At 40.1% G+C, this 23713-nt stretch overlaps 1 protein-coding gene across 1 annotated transcript in view; it reads left to right on the plus strand.

Annotated features, from left to right (window-relative positions):
• The window catches only part of arhgap24 (Rho GTPase activating protein 24), a 46386-nt gene that overhangs the window by 15622 nt on the left and 7051 nt on the right, over nucleotides 1-23713 (plus strand). Inside the window, 2 exon segments of the mRNA XM_020621092.1 lie at nucleotides 1273-1360; nucleotides 21293-21415. Coding sequence (XP_020476748.1) covers nucleotides 1273-1360; nucleotides 21293-21415 — 211 coding nt within the window.

Raw genomic sequence — 23713 nt, forward strand, 5'->3', positions numbered from 1 at the left:
GGAAGGAAGCCAACTCTTCCTCAGATGCTGTTCATGTGCATGGGTTCTTAATAGCGATGCTGTCACAAACACACTTGTCTGCATTAGCATGAACCCAGATAGAGGCTGGTCTAATGACTGTCAGATGCTGCTCTGTGACACTAAGGTCAGAATTGTTAATCAAGTCAAATGTCATTGTATGACTGCATGAAGGGCCGACCTGCAGCTTGTTATGCTGTAATCTTTTTTTAATAGTCACTCTAATTATGAAACTGTTAAGTATTTGCCAGCCACATAAAGTATGGTTATGTGTGAGGAATTTTTAACTACACAGTAATTTCTCAGCAGTTCACGTAGTGAGTTTTATGCATCAGCTTTAGTTGAAACATATTTGTCAGCTTAATTGATAACGCAAATAATGAATAGCTGCAATTCTACTGATCGATTTAGAATGTCAGAAAACAGTGAAAACTGCTATTTCTAAAGACCAGCCTGACATTCAGACTGATTGAACTGTTCAAACCAGTTTAAACTCCTAATATCACAGAAGTAAACCAGCAGATACTCTCATTTAAAGGGTCGGGATTTGTTCATTTCTGATGCTTGCTTAAAAAAAAAAACTTAAACAGTTAAATGATTTTCAGTAGTGCTGCTAAAAATTTCAGATAGAATGTGTTAGTCTTTTGTGACACGGCATTGGCACTACTAGACTAGACTCACAAATCTGCCCCGTGGCCTTTCTAATGGGCATTAAATCTCAACAGTAAGGTTGTTATGAGGGCGGCTCTGGAAAAAGATGCTGATCCTGCTATTTAAAGCAGAGAATTTATGCCCTTCAAGGTAACACAGATATCACTGTATGACAAAGCTGAGCCAGAAAGACGTGGTCCTCTATAATGCTGCCACATGTTATAACAAATGAGCTCCATCACCCAGAGACGTCCCTGAGGACCTATACACCTCCCCCCCACTGGGCTGGCAAAAATGCTGATACACATGACATTGTCAATGTTTTAAGCATCTTTCTGTCACATTAACGTCTGAGAGCTGAGAGCTACTGTTAGAAGAGAACAGTTGGATATGTTGCGCAGGTTGTTCAAAGTATTTCATGTGGCAGATCTCACACTCAGTCTGATGTATAAAAATGACAAGCACATTACACATTTGGCATATATAAATCAAATGTGTACTGTGGCAATAACAAACAACTACCAAAACTAACCAGCTAGATGTTTTTACCAAAACACAGTACAGGATTTCATGATTGTGTCTAATGTTCTTTATTATCCGCAGGGAGTCATTTTCTTACCTGGAAACAAAGTCACGGAGCATCCAACCAGTGGCGAAGAGGGGGGGAAATTTCTTTTCGAGGTCATTCCAGGTAGGACGAGATAAAAACTATTTAATAATTTTTATCTTTACTGAGGACAGAGTGATGATATCAGTGTGGACTGGGCAGCAGCAGGAACACAAACATGAGGTTTTGATCGCTCTTGTCTGTAGCAAACAAATGTCGGCAAAGTCTAAAACTCAGTGAGAATCATCTGGGAGAAATTTTGCCTGTTTTTTACACCATGCTATGACTCTCATGGCTTTTGTTCTTTAAGGAAAATAATCAAAGCACAGTGACTCAGTGGATGAGACAGATGAGATGTGCAGACAATTCAAGAACATGTATTAAGCCTTTAGGAGGCCCTACAAAAGCAGCACTGAAGAGAGGAAATGTCACCCTGTTAATTTCACCAGAAAAAGAGGACAAAGGAAATAGTGTTGTAAAACTGGTGCCTTCTTATGACATTTTCCCTCTATTACTTCTAGCACTCTCAATTTTTTTTTTTTTTGTTCACTCACAGGAACCTTTTTTCTTACCTCCAATTATAAACTATTTCCACGAAGAGACAATCTGTCCAGGGCTCATATTTGCTATTTTGATGACACAAAGTGACAGAGATTGAATGTAACTAAGTACATTTCAACAGACACATACAAACACAAAACCAGAGAGTAAAAGGTCAAAGAAAGACTAGTTAGTGGGATACTAGGCCAGAACTGACAGATGAACAGTCCAGGTGTATCACAGGTCTGCCTCTTGGTGGTGTTTTTGTTTTTGGATGCTGATGCTATTGCTAACAGTTTAGATGAGTGAACAGTTCATGGACTTGTTACTGCAAATCTTCAATGTTCGCATTGAAAGTCATGGCTGGTGACAACTGTGTTATGGCAGAAACAACCCCATTATTGTTTAGGCACTGTTTTATCTATATGTGCCTTTGGCAATGCACATGTAGAGTAGCAAAAATATTGTAAAGCCACAGTGAACATCCAAAAGCATTAGATATTTTTGATACAATAGTATTTTTGATGCTATCTGATCCTCTTTTAGTGAGTGAGCTGCTGTAGTTTTGGAAATTTGTTCAAAGACATATTGACAGAATACAATATATACTGTATAGTAGCTGATAATGCATACATGTTGGCTACCTGTATACAGTTGAACAGGATTGACATCAGCCATGTAGATCTAAGGAAGGCTGCACAAAAGGTTTATTTTTCCAGTAGCAAAAAATGTGCCATTAAAGGAATAAAAGGGAATTTCAAAAACAGAACTATGCAGTAGTTTCACTGCTTTTGTTAGTTTTGTGCATGAAATTGAAAAATACCCACACTATAAATAGATCATTTGTTTATAGAATAGCATTTTGTTCTGCAGACTGAACAGTCTGAGAGAGTTAAGGAAGTAAAAACTGTGTGGTGCATATTCTCAAACCCAGAAATGCATCACCAGCACATGTTGCAGTGGTTTGGTGACATCTTGAATAGATGGAACTGGTCTTGGGAACTGGTCTGTGTAACTTTTCTCTGGAAAGATGCAGGTTTCAAACCTTAAAAATAAATAAATCAATCATTCAATCATCTGCCTCACTGACTCAATGTGGAAATTTCAGTTCCCAATTTCCAGGTGCTGGTTTTGACATTTCTTATTTTAGGATGTGAATTGTGTGAAATGTCTTATCTTCATTGGAAACTGGGGTTTCTATGAAACAGTTTGTTGTGTCATTTGTGGTTCTGCGTGAGGGTGAATGTGGCTAAAATATGCCTCAGGGCAGTTTCAACACTGTTGTGCAGCTGTTTTAGTCTATGTTTTATGTTTTAGTCTATGTTTTATGTTTTAGTTGTTTTATGTTTTAGTCTGTGTTTTAGTAATGTCTTCTTACATACTGTAAGTAGTAGTAAGTCTTTCTCATTTTGCTTTGTTCAAAATTAGTAGGCGGTTACCAGTATAGTACAATGCCCAGAATAATTAATGACTTCACCTTCAGATATCAGTTTTTTTAACCAAGGTCATAATTGACTAATGATGCTATCATTACTGTACATATAACATTTTCATTGTTTGTCCTTAATTCATTTTTCACACCATGACTACACTGTCTGCAGTAAAGTTTCTTCTTTACCAGAAGCTAAGCTTGTTATGTCTGTGTCTCCAAAGCTATAAAATTACTCACACAGACCATAATGTGGATTAAAATGTAGCTACACGCATGTTCACAATAGGAGCCTTTGAATGTTATTAAAATACATTGACTCAACAGAAATTCAGCATTTTTACCACTAATACTACTAATCTGTTTTCCCCATTCTGCATCATCCACTATTGCTTCACACTGACAGGAAACAAGAACATGTCTTGTTATGAGGAAGCAAATAAAGAGGTCTAAGAGAGGCACAGAGCACAAGTGAAAGGAAAACACAACACATATATTCCACTGGTCTAAATGTGGCCCTGCAAAATTAACACAACACATGGACAGTCTCTGGCAGATGGACAGACAGGAAGTGGGGGGAGGGGGTAGTAGAGGAGTGCAAGGAAAATGGGGTGGAAGTCAGGGTTGTACAGACATGTCTATTGTCTTGATGAGATTTGAACAAGAATCGTGTTTCTAGTGACTGCCAGGTTCTCAAAACGCAGCATCAAACAGGTGTGTGTGTGCATGTTTATGTCTGGGGGGACATTCTCCCCTCAGATTAACACCCGACATTATATTTTTAGACTTTCTGGAAAGTTTTATTTTGTTACTTTGTGGCTTGAAAAATCTTAAAATGTTGCAAAACATCTCTGCTACTTTCATTCAGCTCTGTGTTGCTCTGGTTTTCCTCTGGTCTCATCTCTATTGGCTTTGCCTCTACACATCTGGATGATGTGTGTTTGACCTGCTGAAGTAGGAAAGAGAGGGGGGTTTATGAAGCAGCTTTACCACAATGCCATCAACATTTAGACTAAATTCATGGTTGTGCCATATATTAAACTGTCTGACACAGACACACAGGTGCTGTACAGACACAGTAGTGCTTTTGTCTTGCCTGTCCAAACCAAGACACCAGTGACGTTGTCTTCCATCACAGTGACATGGTGCAACATGTGCAAACACACATGGACTGAACTAAACAACAAAAGTCGAAATTTGTGTTTCTGAAAGTTTATTTTAAAGATATACTCAGTAGGACATTATTATACTATACTTGACAGAAAACGGCTGCACCTGCAAACTATTCGAAATGTTGGTACCTCGTATGGAAAGAGAAAAAAAATATTGTTCATACACAGGCAGCACAAACAGAATACAACTAGATATATATATTTCTGGAATGCATACCAGAACATCCTGCCTCTTGAAATCAGTGTGTAGTATTGTCGAAGTGTCCTTGGGCAAGAACCTGAACCCCCAAGTTGCAGATGGCTGCCTCGGTTCTGTACTGGAAACAAATTCCTTGTGTGTAACATACTTGGCCAAATAAAGATGATGATGATGATTATTATTATTATTATTATTATATGATGTTGTTGAATCCTCCCAAGAATGTCAGGTATGGTCTGAATACAGAGCTCTGAGCAACAGAGATGTACAGTACAACGAGCAAGCAGAGTTGGACTTTATTGAATAAAAATTTTAGACAAAATGCCACGGACTCCTCATTTATTTACCTGCCAAAGCTGCATAAATACCTGCAGATAAATGGCATTTGCCATGATGCAACTATGATTAATCATCCCACTGCTTCAAATCAGGAATCAATGCAGGAAACACACACCTCTGTGCATTTGATGGAAAAGCAGTGTGCTCCTCTTTCCTCAAGTTCTAATAAGCACAAGGCCTTGGCTCCACTATGAGTTAAATATGTCACTCTCTCTCTCTTTATGCTCCAAGGCACAGTCTGCTCTGTTTCTCTCACATTATTTTGGTAATCTGGTTAGAGTAGCTGGCCAGGTCGCTGCTGCTGAATTATGGGAATATTTCTTTGCTCATTCCCATTCACCAGTATCCCTTCATTCATGAGAGGACCTTGGGATTATGTTGCCACAAGCAGGTGGACAAAGCTTCAAAACTGTTTACAGGGTAAAGCCTGAGTCCATACATACCTAAAGAGTAGAAAGGTTTCCCCACAAGCAGTATTAATGACTTTGTTTGGCTCCAGCTTATTGCATAAAATGACATGGTGCAGCAGTGAAGTCAGGATGTAGTACAGCCTCAGAGCTCCTCTCTAATAAAGGTGATAGTGCCCTCATGTGGTTTTCTAAGTAACTGCAGTCTTGGGAAACTCCTGAAAGCTGCAAATAAGCATGCAGATCAGGTGCATGAATAAAATGACTCAAACAACACATGAAATGGCAAAAGAAAAAGAAACATGACAATGGAGATAATACACAAATAAACAGATATTGAGAAACAACAAAAACATATGAAAGAAAGAAAGAGGAAAGAGAAAACGGCTCCTGGAAATAAACAATACTCTTCCCAATGTACACTTATATGTATATATGCTAATCCATATACAAGTCTGATCAAATGAATCCAACACACAGGACATAAACAAGCAGCTCTCTGTGATCAGGCTCCACATATTGATTTAATTAGCAGCTGGCTGCATAGTGCCATAGCCTCTAATGCATCATAAATCCAGGAGGAATATGGGCAGTATCGGGGAATGGATTAAGAGGGAAAGCAAGTGATTTTATGGATATTGGTGCAGTAAAATGATTCAGCCCAAAGACGTGATGAGCTTCTGTTTTGAAATGTTACAATAGCTATCTTCATTTGTGAATCTCCCACTAGTGTCTGCTCAGAGCCTACAGGATCTAGTCAGTGTCCTTTTTCTCTCAAGAGCTCACTTTGTGATATGACATTTTCAAAAAGGTCAGAAACTGAACTTCTCTGCTTTGCTGGCTCTTTTCCACTGCATGTTTGTGTGTATGTGTGTAGCCATGTTTATGCATATCCATGTTTTCCCAGTGTGCATATAAAGTCAATAACCTGCTGTTTGTGACACAGTGGCATGTGGCCTCCTGGAGGAGTTGTGGCCTGGCAATCTGGTGCTGTGGGAATTTCTCATACAGGCTACTTAGATTCACGTCCCTTGTTGTTGTTCCCTCAGTATATGAGTTAACGACCTCAAGTGCTCAGTATTACAAAGGACGAGAGGGTCCTCTCAGACAGAAGTACACACAGTGGATATCAGTGTTCTGGTAGCATGAAGTCAGGTATATGAGCTACAGTCAAATGTTGTTTGACACAGCTTGTCAGTTGTTAATGAATGTCCAGGACTGGCTGAAGAAATGTTTGGAATGTTAGAAGCCAGGGCCGTACACACATTTTGGGGGGGGGGGCAAATGCTTATGTTAAAAAAAGAGCACCACTCTCACCAACAATTATTTATGAAAAAGCCCACCTTTGCATTTGCACATAAATCTTAGGCCTGTATAAGATTTGAGACAAAACATTCACATGTAACTACATGTACAGTAACATCAGATGAATGGCTAAACTTAACTTTCAAGTGTGAGCTTGTAATGGCCTGGATTATTGTATTGAAATGACAATTGGTTTGCCAACAACTACCAACAGATTTGGTGTCACAGTAGCAAGAATAAATCATTATTACCTTATTGATGCAGGCCTATGAGCTATAGCCTAACACTTTTAATAATAATTCATAGCCTAATACTTTTTACTGCTGTCAGGCATACTTACAGCACCTTTTTACTTTAAATTTTATGCAATGAACCACTATGAAAATTGTTTAAAAGTTAAAATAGAACAGATGTCTTGCAAAAAAGGCACTTATAAAGTCAGAGGGTATAAGGGCCAGTGCTTGAGCACCACCAGGGGTCTCTCTGCCAGTTAGAAGCAGTCCAAGAAACCCAGAAGAAATATTTCAAGTGCAGTTATTGAAAGGACTCCTCGATCTCACATTCTGGAGCAGCTCCATTGTCCTGGCAGTTGCTGAAAGCACAGCATTTTGTGCAAACAAATTACAGACACCTTAAACTCTCCTCCCGAGAAAGCCTGGAGTCTCTGGCAAGAATGCCTCCCATCTGTGTGGGATTTTCATGGACTGCTCATTAAGACAGAAGATCTGGAGAGCATTTAGTTAAGTAGAATCAGTTTGTGGAAAATAATGTCCTTTTACTGTTAGATGATTGTTTCCAATGTGCAGTGAAACCATGTGCTGCAGAGTAATGGTTAACACTTTTAATTTTGCTGCCAAAAACTAGCCTACAGCCTTCATTCACCTTAGACTACCTCTACTACATCATAGCGGCCATAGCATGTCTCAGGGAAGAAACAGCTCAGCACATTATGCTAACTGAGCTAACTGATAACTGGCTGCTCATCACTCCAATAACCCACTATGAAACCACAGCTTAAAGAAACAAGATATAATGTTTTTATTAATGAGCTTCAGACTGGTAAGCAGATTTTGTACCTTTGGACAGACCCTGGCTACCCATGTCCCCCTGTTTCTAGTTTTTATGCTCTGTTATCTGGGCTGAAATGTTTTTTTAAAATAGAATCACCCTAAAACTGTTTTTCTTCATTTCTGCACTTCTACACAAACATTAAAATTAAATAAAGCCTGGAAACTGGAATAATACCAGGAAGCCAAAACAAAGATGACACATAGAGTTGCATACACTTTGACAGTTAACTCAACAGCTGGTTTAGAGGTTACAACCTAAACAGCACATGAATATGATTGATGATTTTATGTGTTATGAGTATCTACAGCAGTGGTCTGATCATATGTTTCCCTGCAATAACACAATGTGCAGCTGTGCGTATTTTAGTGACGGGATCAAAGCCCCCGGGAGCCCACATAATGACTCAAAGTGCATGGTGGTTTTTGAGGCCCATTTTTCACAAAGCCATGATTGATCAACCACTAAATGGGAAAAGACAGCTGCAGAGGATATTGTATAGGATGAGCAAACATGCGGTCATATCTACTATGCCTCTTATATTGTACAGATGTTTCACTTAATGATGCATCCTGCCATGTAATGCAAAGATGATAAACTAGCAGCATATTGTGGAAAACTGTTTTGTATCAGCCATGAAGGATCACAAATGATACATGATGTGTTGAGGATGAAGCTGAACAAATCATAACATTGGAATTTTATGTTTCAACCAGACACAGGCAGGTTTGCCTCATGAGCTTTTGCACGTCCTAACAATAAGCTGCATACCTCTTGTATGAGGTAGATGCTTGAAGTATCCTCATTGTCACTGATGCTCTAGAATTCCAGGCCTTCTTCTTCCGTTCTTGTTTGCGTGCGACATTATTCCTGTGAGAGTCTGCTGTTGTGAGATCCCCTGGAGGAGGAAATGCACTGAGGCCTGCAAACAGGCCAAGTCTCAGGCCTAAGAGAGGGACAGGACAGGAAGACTGGATGCTTACATAACAGTCCTATTGAGGGCATCGGTATTTGACATGTCACATACCAATCTCTGCAATCAGTCTCCCAGTCTAAGCCCCTTCCACAACCCTGCCGCCACATCTATCAAGTTGGCCAGGTCTCAGCAAGGGCACATTTTGGCTTCCAGTGAACAGTATGTTTGTCTGATGGGGGGACTTGTCTTGAACGTTCAGACCAAAGGTATGTAAACAGAGTTCACTCTGGATAAATATTTAGTACTCTGTTAAGTCCAACTGTTATAGAGTTGGCTTTAAATTTAACCACCTTCTGAGGCCAGGTGCACAGGGGCTTTCTTTGCCATTTAATGGAAGACAATGATGTGTTGTTTGCCTGTAAGTCTTGGTGCGATTGAAAAACAATAAGGAGGCTGTTGAAGACTCTCCCCTGAGAGGGAGAAACCCCAGCGTCTCAGGGATTCTTGGCCACTGGTAGCAGCAGCCTTGCCGACCCTGCATGGCTGTATTTATAGAGCACTGTGGATGAGTCATTTGGCTGAGTGCCCACTTTTCGCTCAACAGATTTACAGGTCCCTACTTTGGGGAGGGCTGCTTGATTTATGATACACTCCTCCTCTCCCCCCTCCCTCCACCACCAGCTCCCACTCCACCCCTCTCGCTTCCTTCAGAGTCGAGCAGACACACCAGCTTGCTGTCTCGGTTGGCTTCATTTGACTGCTCGCTCCTACACCTCTTTCGTGTATGAAATGTACTTCCTCTGCTCTTTCAGCTCCTTTGACAGAAATATATGTAGAGGGAAGGCTTCCTGAGAGGCAGCCAGACTAGCCTTTGCCTGACCTTGCCTAAGTGCTACTGATTGGTGTGCCATATTGACCTGCGTTTGACTTAACAAAATGAGGTTGTAGGTTATATGAGGTGGAGGAGAAGCAAAGGAAGGAGGAGGGGAATTGGAAGGACGGTGCAGTGGTGTGCACTTTAACAGAAACAGAAGAAGATAAATCTATCTGTGGCACAGAACAAGAACAGATGAAGAAGTGGCACTGGGGGGCCAGCGGTCAGCAGCGACAGTGTGGCTTTTGCTCCCTCGACCTTCAGCAGAGAAGGGGGCACATCTTTCTCTGCACCCCATGGATCTTAACTCCAACCCAGGTCTGTGTCTTTACATAGCAGTAACGACTACTAACACATTTGCATCTGGTTTGGACTATTTCACTATGATGGTAGAGATATGATTAGACCTTGTTTCAAGATGTATTTACGACTGAAGGAATGGATCTAAGCTACTCATTAGGGGTGTGATGAGATCTCACTGTATTAAAATGTGACAATATTTCTTGTCGAGGCAAAATCTGTCTCACAATATCAGTATACAACAGAACTGGAGCAGCATCCAGTATAAGGGAGTGTGATCATACGTTCACATTAGTCCAGCAAAAAAGCAACTGCCTGTGGTGTTTTAACGCATGGGGCTGCGTTGATAGAGGGGTGTCGAGGGGGAGTGTCGTAGGCATGTATGATACGACCGTGTTGTGACGAATCAATGTGAGTGGCTTCATTCACATTTCCAGCCTGTAATTTTCCATTGTGTTTTGATTAGCCATACTGCTAACGTAACCTACTCTACCTAATGTCAATTCTACCACCAGTGTGTCTGCATTGATAGAGGAAAAAAAACATAGTTTAACATCCAGCACTAATGAAACTGCATGGCGTGTTGTTATGGTGTGCTAACTGTGGATCAAATTCCACAGTGAATAGCAGTAAGTGCTCATGCTAACAAGGTAAACAAAACAGTCTTCTTCCCGTGGGTGTCCACATCCCGATCGTCTCCTGTACATGACTGGTCAATGCAGCGCCTTTGCTGGATGATGTCATAAACTGGTGCGGGTTAAAATAGCATAGAAGGTCACGCACAGCCTCAGTTAGAAGTTAGATTCTCAGGTAGGAGGCTCATGTGAAATCATACAGGAAAGAAGCCAGTCAACTGAGTTTGTGGCAAAGCCTTTTACACTGCTTGAATATTGTTCTGTCTTTTACTGCATATGATAATTCACACTCAGAAAGTAGAACTGAAGTGACATTCATTACAGGATGATTAGTTAAAACAATTCAAAATGCACCTGCACTGTTTTGAATTTTGTGACTTTCAGTTGAAGAAAAGATAATTTTTCCAGTCATATATTTTGTCATTGAAAACATCCTTAAAAAAGTGTTACAATATCGTCCTGCCTTGTTCTTGTGGAAGTCAGTATCATGTATCATCTCCTCTCATGAGCTAAGTGTATCGTCACACCCCTACTACTAACAGATGAATTGCAAATGACTGTTTTCATTCAGAGAATGTCTTTTCCATATGCTGTTCATCCATCATGTCAGCAGGTGGGTGCTTCACAAGCTGCAGTTCATGGCTTACTGTATGTTTATTGCAGCTGTGATTTCAGATGAGCAGTTTATGATGCTTGCATTCCTGACTTTCCTGCAACTTCCTTGGTATTTGTACACTATATAAACATTTCATAATGATGACAACATAACAGGATAAAAACACACAGTATGTTCAATGTCTTACCCTAATGAAAAATAACATAAGCTTTTCAACTATACAGTATTTAGTTTAAATCCACCCAGGTGTGCTAGATATGTAGCTTTAGACATCTTACCAAAGGAAGAGAAATGCTCAGTAAAGAAGCATTCTCATAGCTGGATCAAATTTCACTTTGCTTGGCTGCTTGAGGCAGATAACAGAACAGACTGCTGGATTCATAGCTCCCAGCCTGGCTGTAAATCCATCCCGGTAAACATGTTCCCATGCAAAAATCTGAAGTAACACATGGGAAAGAAAGTACAGAAGAAATATTGGATACTGACTGTTGGAGCAGGAAATATAGCTCAAGAATTAGTAGTGAGGAGGAAACGTAGGCACACAAGAAAGTTGTTTGAAATTTGAATTCACTCATGGTAAGATAGATAGATAGATAGATAGATAGATAGATAGATAGATAGATAGATAGATAGATAGATAGATAGATAGATGCCTTTCATTTTTTTACATAACTGGACAAGCAATCTGAAGAACTCACTTTTGGGAAATTATGACTGGAATATCTCACCTTTCAAACAGAAAAAATATTATTGGAATAATCTGCAGATTAACTGATAAATAAAATTTGTCTGAGCATGAAGGCAGTCTCATCATCAGCAATTCTCTGTCTCTCCACTTGCTGTACATCACCGCCAATCTTTTTCTTTGGCCCAGCTTGCCTATGCTGCAGCCCTCACAGTCCCGCAGTGCTTTGGCCAGCTTTGTTAGAGAAAACGATGAGGATGTGGGGCAGGAATGAAGACAGGACTGCTGCAATGGCCAAACTGAAAAGTCTCTTATCTTGCCAAAGCTGATGAATGCTGTCTGTTGGCTGTCCAAACAATTGTCCAGGTTTTATAGTAGATGCCTCTGAGTTTGGCCATCAGACATACAGTATCTGTGTGCAATAACAAATCAACAAGCATGGCTGTATTGTACAGTGGCACAGTGCCTTTGGCTCTGAGAACACATTCCCTGTTTTGCACCAAAACGGTGTCATTCACATTTCACCTCATCAGTCACTAAGTGGAAATATGAAGTGATGGGAAAGGCTCATGCAAGGCAATGATTGATGAATGTCTGATCATGTCTGCTTTCTATCACAATAATGTTCAATTCTGACAGGTCTTTCAATCTCCCAGTGCAATTTAGCAAATGAAAATGCTGATTAATGCTTCTATGACACATAACCAGAGTGAATTCATTTTTATAATGAAATTCGGGTGAACATATTTAATGAGAAACAGCAGCTGTAAAGATTTTCTGTCTTCATATTTTTGTTGCATCTCTTTGGTCAGGGTCTTCACCAGCAACATGTCCAAAGCTCACACTGAAACCCAGACTTTGTTTTTTGATTGTGCTTCATGCTTCCTGCTAGTTCTCTCTGGTTCTCATTGAGAAAACAAAGTCAACCAGCTGCTCTGCCTCAGTTAGTCACAGTAAACCAGAGGCCAGTCACAATAAACCACAAGTCAGGTTCCTATAACTCTGACTGAAAGGTTCAAAGGACTTTCCCAAAGGCCGGGCTGACTCTGCCTCCAATTTTGGCTGTGGGGAGTGCAGGTATGCATCTGCCCTGAAGCCTTCATCAGTGCTGAAATGTGATATTAGAAGGTATTAGTGAGTGAATCAACATGTGCTTTGTCAGGTCCGCTTCTTGTTTCAGTCTCTGGTGTGGATACAGGGAGGTTCGCTCACTTCTCTGAGTGCCAGGATGTTTATTGCTATTAGATGTTTCATCCTTTTTTTTCCAATTAGAAATTAAGATAGAAACTAATATCTAAAAGATTTGCTTACAATGAGACAATGAGGCAGATTGAGGGGAATGGCGTGTTATCACACAGAAAAAAACTGAGTTCTACTTAAATAGTCCTCTTCACAGTGAAGCTGTGAAAATTGTTTTAGTAGTAGCATCCTTATCTGCATGTGTGTGTGTGTGTGTGTGTGTGAGCTTAGCATTGACAATATCCTCTAGTTTATCAAGACAAATTTGGACAAACATAATGGGAAATGATTTGTTTTGGTTTGCAGTGTACACACAAAGTATGAATTCCTGGCAAGCAGGCCAAACAGATTTATAGTGCAATGGCCGCATGATGTGTTTGCATAACTTCAAGGGTGCCTACATGTTACACACTAACGTATAAGCATCCACACTGTACAAAGGAAACAATACAAACATGTCCTGCCAAATACACTGAGGTCTAATGTTGTTAAACACACAAACTATAAATTACCTGACAATATTGCAATAATAGCAGGCTAGAAGCGCATTAAACTAATTACCTAACTAATTAAACTGGTTGACTTTAGACAGCTCTCCTAACTGCATGCAATTGTTTGAGTGTCAATAGCTGCCAGTGCTCAACAAAACACAGCACTCCTAACATTTTAATGGGATTTTAAACCCCCAGTCAATAGTCACTGGAGCTGTCAATGCTCTCACTTGTATAGATTTTAGTACTGTAACAATCCTCAAAATGTTGTTCATAGTTTAAAGTTTATAATGAACTTGACATTGGTTGAACTGAATGTTTGTGGTTTCACAATGGCTGAGACCTTCCATAAATGTAATCTGTGATTTATATTTACAACATGTTAAAACATTTGCTACAAATCATGTATACACTACACTCCTTACAGCCAAAGTAAAAATAGTTTATTTAGCTTATTTTAGGTTGTTTGATTTAAATGTTCTTTCCTGGAGGGAACCACTGGTTTTAATTTCAATAAAGATTGAAGGCCAACTTAAAGCAACCTGAAACTAGCTTACAAATCCGTATATAATCCATCATAGTAAAACTAATGTATCCTTTTTATTTTTGCCACTTTTGGACTAGAAGAAAATTAAGAACACATTGGTAATAAAATGCTTGGATTATAGCGCTAAAATGTGAAAAATAACAATTATGATCTTTGAAAATGTACCACTGAACACTTCTCACTTTTGTTGCACCTCTGTTAAGCTTATTTTCTGACACACACTGACTCTACAGTCAAGTCTAAGCCATGTTTCTTTTTCCTAAAGGTGGAATCAATTCCCCTTACATAATGGTATATTTACAGCAGCCTTGGCAGGACACAGAGACATAGCTCCTCATTTAGTTGGCATGAAATCAGAACAGATACTTGGCTCTTTGACAGCTCTGTGACCTGCCTGAACAGAATGACCCAACACTTCCCTGACTGTCCTCATGACAAGTCATTAAAGCTCTGCTCACTCTTACTGCTCAACAGCTGCTTTTGAAAGGCAAAATGTAGTGACAGAATCAATTTGCTTTTATCAAGGAGAATTATTTGAAATAGCAAAATAACTTAAAGAGACATTCTGCATTGCTGTGGCTTCACAATCCAAGCAGTCAAGTTATGTTTGCCTTTCAGCACCAAAGAATACAGAGAATTTAGAGATGATATCAGCCTCAATTTTTGTTGGTGACATGATTACCTTCTTCCCTATGGGCGCCTGTGGGTGGATAGTAGAGCTACACAATCCTTGTCCCCTTTGACCTCACTCCTATTCATTTTGTTACTCATTCAGCATCAGTGGTAATGGATAGCCAGAGGACCTCTGTGGAGTCTGTGTTCTCAACCAGACAATGCCTTTTGGGGCTCAGGTGGAGGATAACGCTGTGGTGTCTGCCTTCAGATTATATCTTTTGACAGGCAAGGACCACGGTGACACCAGAAAAAGTTAGCCATCAATACCTTACCGGGGGTCAGGTGAAACAGGACACCCATTATAGATGCATGGGAAGATGTATCTGCAGAAAGAGGCACTATATATACAGCAGGGGCCAGATGCATGAAACTGTGTGGATTCATGGCTAAAACTATGTGAACGCACGAAGAGAGACGTGAGCGTATACTATGTAAGTTTCTATCTACAGCAGAAGAACTCATTGCAATTTTAGCCACACAGCTTTATGAGGAATCAGAACAACATGTAAAACTCTCTTTATCGTCTTCTAAAGGCATTGTCAAGGTCCTCCAGTAACGCCAGAACAGCCATCCTTATGCACAGCTACAGCTTTCTGTTGTAATTTATTCAGCTAAAATAATCCATCCTGAATTAGTAAAGTGAGATCTAAATGATTTAAGCAACTTTTTAGCCAAACAAAACGAGATTTTTCCCAGGTAAATACAGCACGTATCTCCAAAAATGGCACCGCCCCATCCCAACATTCAACACAGCTGATGTACCTTCACATTGTCTATGGTGTCGTATTAAGGCTTATTTGATTCTACAAAACTTATTAGAACATTATTACTGTACATTATTGTGCTCTAAACTGTTTGTGGTTGCCAGTGTCAACAAAGCATTGCAGTGTGAATGGGAACTTTCATGTTTGCTTATGGGGTCGTGCCCTGTGTCAGACCTATGGCCTTTTTAAACCCAAGCCTTCAGAGAGATCTGCCTATTGTTCCCATTACTGTGCTTAAGAGAACCGTGTGTTTGTGTGTGTGTGTGTGTGTGTGTGTAGTCTCTGACCCCCTCTTCAAACCTCCCCTCCTTCCATTTCTCTGTCACACTCTCAGCTGTGCTCACTCAGTCCGAGGCCAGGCCAAAAAACACTGGCAGAGCAGCTCCTCCAATCAGGAAACCCCACCCTCAAGTTAACCCAGGCGGCCAGGACTTTGTAATCCATTCAAGAAGCTTCTCTTCTGGATTGCTAGAGATAGGAGTGTGGAGGAGGCATGGAGGTGGTTCATCAGGCAATTCATAGTTTACCGCAGTGTGGAGTATCTGATTTACTATCATCACATCCAGGTAACAGTAATCAGTCTGTTATTTGACTATTTTGAACCTGACAACTTTATCTGTGCTCTCTCTCTCCTGCAGTGCAATAGATGTATTTCACTAAACATACACTGATGTCTTTACCACAGACGTCTTTGTTGTAACAGGGGTTACATCATCTAGAAGTGATATCAATCAAGGGATGGTAAGGGGTGTCATCATTTGTAAACAAAACATGAACATGGTGATAGTTTTTGCTTCCACTTCTAATCCTCCTCATCATTCCCTGTGAATGAATGTTCCTGTGGAGTGTGGCTTGTTGCTTGTGAGACACTTTATGTTCTGCTGGAGGTATTTATGATGTGCAGACTTCTGAGAAAACTATCATTAGGCACAATATTGAATCTCAACTTGCCCCTGCTTGCATGCAAACAAGAAGACTCTCTTGCAGACGAGAGAACAAACACTGATGAATCCTAGTCAGTGACTCTCCCACTGTTCACACACATACATATACACACACACTGGGAAAGTGATGACATATTTTTGTCATTTAAAGCAAGACAAGGTAGTTACACAGCATGTGCATTGTTTTCTGGGTCAGCAGCAGCAGCTTCCTCCACTTGGCAAGCAGCACAATCCAAGTCTGGAAGGACTTAACATAACTACAACAGCTATCACAAACTGTATTCGACTTTTGTTCATTTGTTAATCTTCAACACTCACTCCCTTTTGGACAATACGTGCCTAAATTAAATCAGGCTAATTATTTTGATTGATATACCTTTGTATACAGTAGAGGATTTCATGGATTTGTTACACTGCCAGACTAGTTTGAAGGTGGGGAGATACCATAGTTTTTATGAGGTTTCTGATGTAACCTCTTTCCTGTATTGTTCCTAAGAGTAGTTTTACATTATGGAAAATGTTTGTATTTGCTTTGTGGAGTGAGAGTCCGATGAGAAGATTGACACTACCCTCACATCTGTCATATACAAGGTAAAATCCGGCAACCAGCACCAAAATGTTAGATTATATTAGCTGTGGTTATGCTAGATAGTGACTTCGTGCAGCCTTTGTGCTAATCTAAGCAAACCATCTATTATACTTAACGGACATGAGAGTCACGTCTCTCTTTTCATTGACCTCTTGGCAAGCTAGCACATAAGCATTTCCCAAAGAATCTATTGAAGCAAGAAGAATCTATAAATCTAGCTCATGTTTATATTCATGTAGGCTCACAAGGTTCACTTACAGAGGTACAGGTCAGAGTGAAGTATCAGGGGTCCAGGTATTTGTATGCAATTACAGCACAGTGGGACCCTTTGTTGTCTCCCACCTGTTTTGAGCTATTAGTTAAATACTAGTCTGCAGCTGAGCTTTGGCTGCTTATTAAAGCCAGTGGTCACAACTGCAAGGAGCAGTTGTGAGCTGTTTGCACTCAACAGTAATTACAGAGTGAAACTATAAATAATGGGACATGTATCACTGAGAGGTTGCTGGTGATATGTTACAGTTTTGTTTACAGCTACTCCGAGGTGTGTTATTAATAAGCTTTATGTAATAAAATAGCACACATTCAGTCAAATTTACTTTAGTGTCGTATTCAGTTTTGAGGTGAATTGTATGGTTTGTGGTTATGCTGTAGCACGATGCTGCTGGAATGCAAGATTTTCTCTAAGTAATCTGTCATTTTACCGTAGCACTACAGATAATACTGTCACCAGAATTACATTTGAGAGTGAAATGGTCTGGCAGTTCTCTTTTTCTGAACTTCCACTGTGAATACGAACTTTTGATGTGTGTGCCTTCTTTAATGATAGCTGTCCTCTGAAGTACAAGACTGCATGCAACTGTAAAGCTGACTTTCACCACTGAGTCTGTAAAACTTTGGAGCAGTGTGTTGAAGCGTGGTGAATCAGGGGAATTGTGGCAGCTGCCACGCTTGTCTCTACAGGTATAGTCATGCTATGAGTGAAGATCCTAGACTGTCTCTGTTGGTGAACTCCTGCTAGGATTGGGCTCATTTTAGAGGGAATAACTGTGGAGTTTCTTAGAGACGGTGCCAGTCACACTGAGTAATGTGAGAATTGTGTGGTGGAGAATAATACTTGCAGGCAGCTTTACCACAGCCTGTCAAAAGACAGCCTCCAGTCATTTTATTTAATGGACAGATAGAGACTGAGAATTTACCCACAGGTGACAAGAGGATATTTATCTTTCTCCTTTCTTTATAAATCTTGATGACTGAGGAAGCTGCAGATGGGGGATTAAAATACTAATATTTGTTCTTGACAGAGATGTAGCTTCAGCTTAACCAGATGTAAAATCACTGATTGACCTTTACATGTCTGAGGTCAGGAGACAATTCTGACTTATGTATGTGGGAATGCTGGATGTATGTGAATGGAATATGCACGATTTTCCAAACAATTATCACTTGAGCCTTAAAAAAGCTATTATTGTTTTATATTAAAATGCAAATGGGGCAATATTTATCATTGTCTGGTGCAGGCCACAGCATCTGTGTCATTGCAAATTAATGACTTAATCATTTGCAGCTCTTAGACTTGGTTTTTCTTTCATATAGTATAAGCCTCTTTGTTTGATATATTAGGCTCTTGGGCGCAAACACTAGGCGAGGCGCCTGGCTGAAGGCTGACACATCTATTATAAGTAAATCCTAGTTCCTCAACAAGGCAGGCAAGCTCGTCCAGACAACAAAACCTACTGTACACACACAGACACTAGTATTCTTCTGCTGTGTTTCTTTTGTTAGCTTCTAATGTGGTCCCACCATTCTGGGTTAGGTTTGTGATTCATGTCTCTGTTTCAAACAGCTTGAGAGAAGATCCATCCTGTTGTTGTACCTGATATGTTTTCTAACCAGAGGCATTATGAAGAGGGGTATTCTAAAATACTTAGCACTAGAAAAGTGTTTCCTAGGCTCCACAGTCAAAAAGAAATCTCAGTATTAGGTTTTGTAATGACAGTTGTGAGGGTTTTGTCCAGGAAGTTGTCGATATGCTAAGAGTGGTTGACATCTCACCCGTCTTCACCGACAGTGCGGCCGAATCAGCCACTGTGGAAAAAAGCTGAGCATCAACAGGAAATGCCAGGAGGAATGAGAGTGTGTGCTGACGGCGTGGTATGCTGTATAATCCTGTTGCACGCTTATTTAACAGCTTCACAATCAAGAGGAAATACTGTCTTTCCATGCAAGTAATGGAAACAGAGGTTTAGAGCTGATTTGTTTTAAATGTGGACAAAAGCCTTCACAGGGACACCAGGAAATCACAGTTACTTTGCATGACAATCACACAATGCTGACAGGGTGGGCACATCCGTGACTGAAAGATCTGTGTGCCAAATTGCCAATGTGACTAACCAGTGTCACTATGGAATCCATCTGACAGGTTTGACTGACCAGTTTGAGCACTGTGACATTTTCACCAGTAACGGAGCTTTCTAAAAAGAAATGGTTGGGTAATTCATGTACAGCGGGAAAATCACTTTTATGAAAACGTGTTGAGCCTGTTTTCATGATACTAGTGCTCTGTGGAGATACTGACAGTGATTTTTGTACTTAGTTTAAAAAAGGGAAATTCATTTGAATTATTCAGTTTGTTGTAATTATAATAAAAAGTTTCATGTCATGAATAATTTTACTTGATCATTGGGTGAAACCATGGACTGTAATGCACTGTGCAGCACTTGCTGGTGTGGAAATGAGAAGAAGACAGCAACGTAACCCTGAATGTCTGAAATTATCTCCAGTTACATGTAATAAGAACACATTTTATGTGGAACACATTTTATGTGGAACACATTTTATGTGGAACACATGGCGGTCTTAAAGTTCGTTACTGTCAGAGTTGTTTGTGGGGCGAGCCTGTAGTGAATAAACATTATGAACATGTCAAATGCCACAAAGGCATCTGCTGCTTGCTAATGAGATCTCGTCAACACTGACAGGAAAGGTCAATCAAAGTTTAGCTCCTAAACTGTGGGGCCATCCTGCACTTTGACCATTTGCCCTCTCTGTGACACCAAAAACACACAGCTGTCTACCAACAGGACAACCTATTCACTGTTGTTTTGCACTGTGCTTCTTACAGCATTTAAGCATTCATTCAATTTAACTGTACACATTTTAAATTCTAAATCATTTTCTCCAATTCATAATAGTAACATTGATAATAATGACTTTACATTTTAATAGTTTGTTGAAACACTGTAAAGGACAGCTTTCTTGAAACAACAGATTTTAAATGTATTAAAAATTAAAGGAACTAATGACTCTTGATTTGTTTTCATTGAGAACATTAATTTTCTCTGTAGCAGATTTCACATCCTGTGGACGTCATAGTGATGACCCTGAACCTTTAATCAGCATGTCTTGTTTTGTTGTAGTCTAAAAAGAGTATTTATATGCAACACAGATCTCACCCTGAGACGCAGTCAGTGGAGCAGAATCCACGATGGTCAAGGTCATGAATAATTTAACTGTTATGTGACTCATCATTTGTCTCTTAATATCTCATCACTTCCGACAACAGACCAGGTGCATCTCTCTGAAATGACAAGTTGTTGCTTGGTTTGGTTTTTTTTGTTTGTTTGTTTTTCATCTTAATAAAGCTGAAGCAAAGTTGTGCAAATGCTTCCGTAGTAATCGCTGCAACCAGGTTTGTTATGTGAAACAGGTCCAGAGCCTCCACTCCAGTTTGCCTGCTATCACATAACAGCAGAGACCTTGTGGCCATTTTCCACAAGTTGAATCCGGATACAGAGCCTGTCTCTGACGGAACAAACACTTCTGCCCTTGGATATAAACATTTCTTTTGATTTATTTCTGTGTGTTTGTGTCCAGTATTTTTAGACACTACTGGTTTGGGTTAGGTTCAAGTACGTTGTCGTGACATGTAAGGACGTTTCAAGTTCCAGTCATATCTGTTTTACTTGTTGTTACTTGGCTCAGTATGACCTTCACTGTGCAGATTGATGTATGATCAGAGCTTGACACTAGAAAGTTGTTTTCACATTCAAATGATGAAGGAGGAAAGTTTCTCTGTACTCACCTTTAGACAAGTCAGACAAATTATTATACCAAGCATGGCTGAACAACATATTTGGAGGGGATCTTTAACTTTTACAGTGTTTTGAAGGTTGTTCAGATTGTTCATGAATTTTCAATGAGTATATTCGCTACTGAAAAGTACCTGGGTGCGGTATACATTACAAAATGTTAATGTATGTTTCCCTCTCATTTATTTCAACAGGGGGAGACAGAGAGCGGATGACAGCCAACCATGAGACTTATCTTCTTATGGCCAACACCCAGAATGACATGGAAGACTGGGTGAAAACAATTCGTAGGGTCATATGGGCACCTTTTGGTGGAGGTCAGTGCACACATAACTACTGTTCTTGGTGGCTGAATAAGTTTTGGATACTAATGAGATTGTATAGCTCGTTTGGTGTTCACTTGGATGGGTTTTAAAGTTTCCAATAGATGTTCTGGGAAGTTGAAAGGTGTGTGTTTTCAATCAATGAGAGAGTTACCACGTCCTCTAAGTGCTATTAATACAGTACTGCCAATTAAAAATGCATGCATTTCCATTTTTGATCACATATTAAATGTAAATTTACTTCTGACTTCGGTGGGATAGGTGTGCTGGTGACTGTGTTTCCCGCTGGGCCGTTGTAGCTCGGTACTGACTGTGCTGGCAAACACTGGCCTACACTGTATACAAGTATCACACAAGTGTAACATTTGTAACTGGACAGGCAGTTCAGGGAGCGCTCAGTGACACCATGAATAGATGAGACTGAGCTGGCCCCACTGTTTTCACTGCTGGGAGTTTGATGGCTAGTGCAGCTGACTGCTCTTCAAAAGGGTGAGCCATTTGTCAAAGATGCCACAAGAAAGGTAGCTCCATGTTTGATTGGAGCCTGGCTTTCTCTGTCTCTCACACGCATACAGTACAGTGTATACAAAAGCCACTGAACACAAAGCCTCCAGCTTTTCACATTCTGCAGCAGCAGCAGAAACTAACTGAGCCCTGATTGGCTAGTAAGCGCCCATGAAGTGTGATTATGCGCAGAGAGAGTGACAGCCATGGAGGCAGTTCATAAGCCAAAGCCCTTGCGTTTGACCCACAGAAGAGCTCTGAGCCCCTAAAAGTTTGCTGTAACTCTGACCAGCTTGAACAAACACCTGGACATGAAGTGAGACTTTCAAGAAATGTGCAGCTGTGGTCTCTCTGTCAGGATCTTTGGAGATTTATTTGATGGTAATTACCAGTTGTTTATTTGTTATGTCGGAAACAGTTTAAATTTGAACTGCTGTAACTGATTTTTCTGTTGGGTTAATTGCTGTACACCATGATCGAACTGGTCTTAAAAGTCACCATGTTATTGTTATGTTTATATTGTGCTTTTAAAGAGATAGTGAACAGTCCATTCCTGTAAACCTGCAGCAAACTACACCACTGAAGAAGAATAAAAGACGAGGAAGAACAAACAGAGAGCCCAGAAATTGGGGAAATTCAGACAGTTGTGTTTAGATCTCTCTCCCTCTGTGTGTGAGCAGCAGCGGCTCTGTGAAGCTGACAGAACCTGAGACTGCTGAAGGAACTTGAGTGCCTTGCAGAGTAACTCATAGAGTACTGTATGTGCCAAAGTCTTGAAACCCAGTGAAAACAGCAAACATGCATATAAACACATGCACACCGACATCATAAGCTGGTTCCGCACACAAACACGTGACCTGGGAAAACACTCCAGACGCATGACCAGAACGACTGGAGAGATGACCTGCTTTTCATTTGGTCACTATTTCTCATTTGTTCTCATGCTCTTTTCAATACATAAGGATATTCAGCATTCTTGGTGGAGTTTGACTTATCTGCATTTCACTGTGATCAAGATGGAAAAGAAAATGGATACACAACTTTAAATATTTCTTGGGAATTTGTGATTGTTTACCTTTTGTTTTATTTGTGTTACTGTAAAAAATGAAGTGAAAAATTGTCCAAAGCAAATGACTGAAAGGAAAAAGAGCCCAACAAACCACTGAGTGATTTGCTATCAGACCAATGCATCTCTTAACTGCAAAAACAGTTTTTTCCATTTCTGTTCCTTTGCTATGTTATCTTATCACAAATTCATCTGGAAGCTTACAAGTTGTGCCAGTTTCAAGAGGGGTGAGTATGATAACAACTGATACAAATAGCAAGTATCTGTATCTAATGAAAATGTACTGAATGGTAAATGGTCTTATACAGTACTTGTATAGCACTTTCCTATTACAGCACACTCAAAGCGCTCTCACACTACTTGCCCATTCACCCATTCGCACTCCCAAGCACTCACACAGTCACATAATCTGAAGCATTTGTTTATTAGAAAAGCCACATTCTGGATTGATAAAATATTGATATCATCTATAAATGTTGTTGTCTTTAAGTTGCTGCATGTTACCAAAAAGCATAAAGATATTGATTGGTACTGTAAGTCAGGTCAGTACCTTGTAGTACCACATGCATGCATGTGTGTGAGTAGCCTCTGTCTGTGTCTGGAAAAGTATGCAGATCCAAATCTCACAAAGAGGCTGCCTTAATCCCCTCTTGTGTTGCATCCACATGAGATGGCTGCAAATGAAAATCAGACATTTTTTCCTGTGTTGACTGGTTCAGACA

Source organism: Monopterus albus, unplaced genomic scaffold, assembly GCF_001952655.1.
Source record: "Monopterus albus unplaced genomic scaffold, M_albus_1.0 scaffold253.1, whole genome shotgun sequence".
NCBI lineage: Eukaryota > Metazoa > Chordata > Actinopteri > Synbranchiformes > Synbranchidae > Monopterus > Monopterus albus.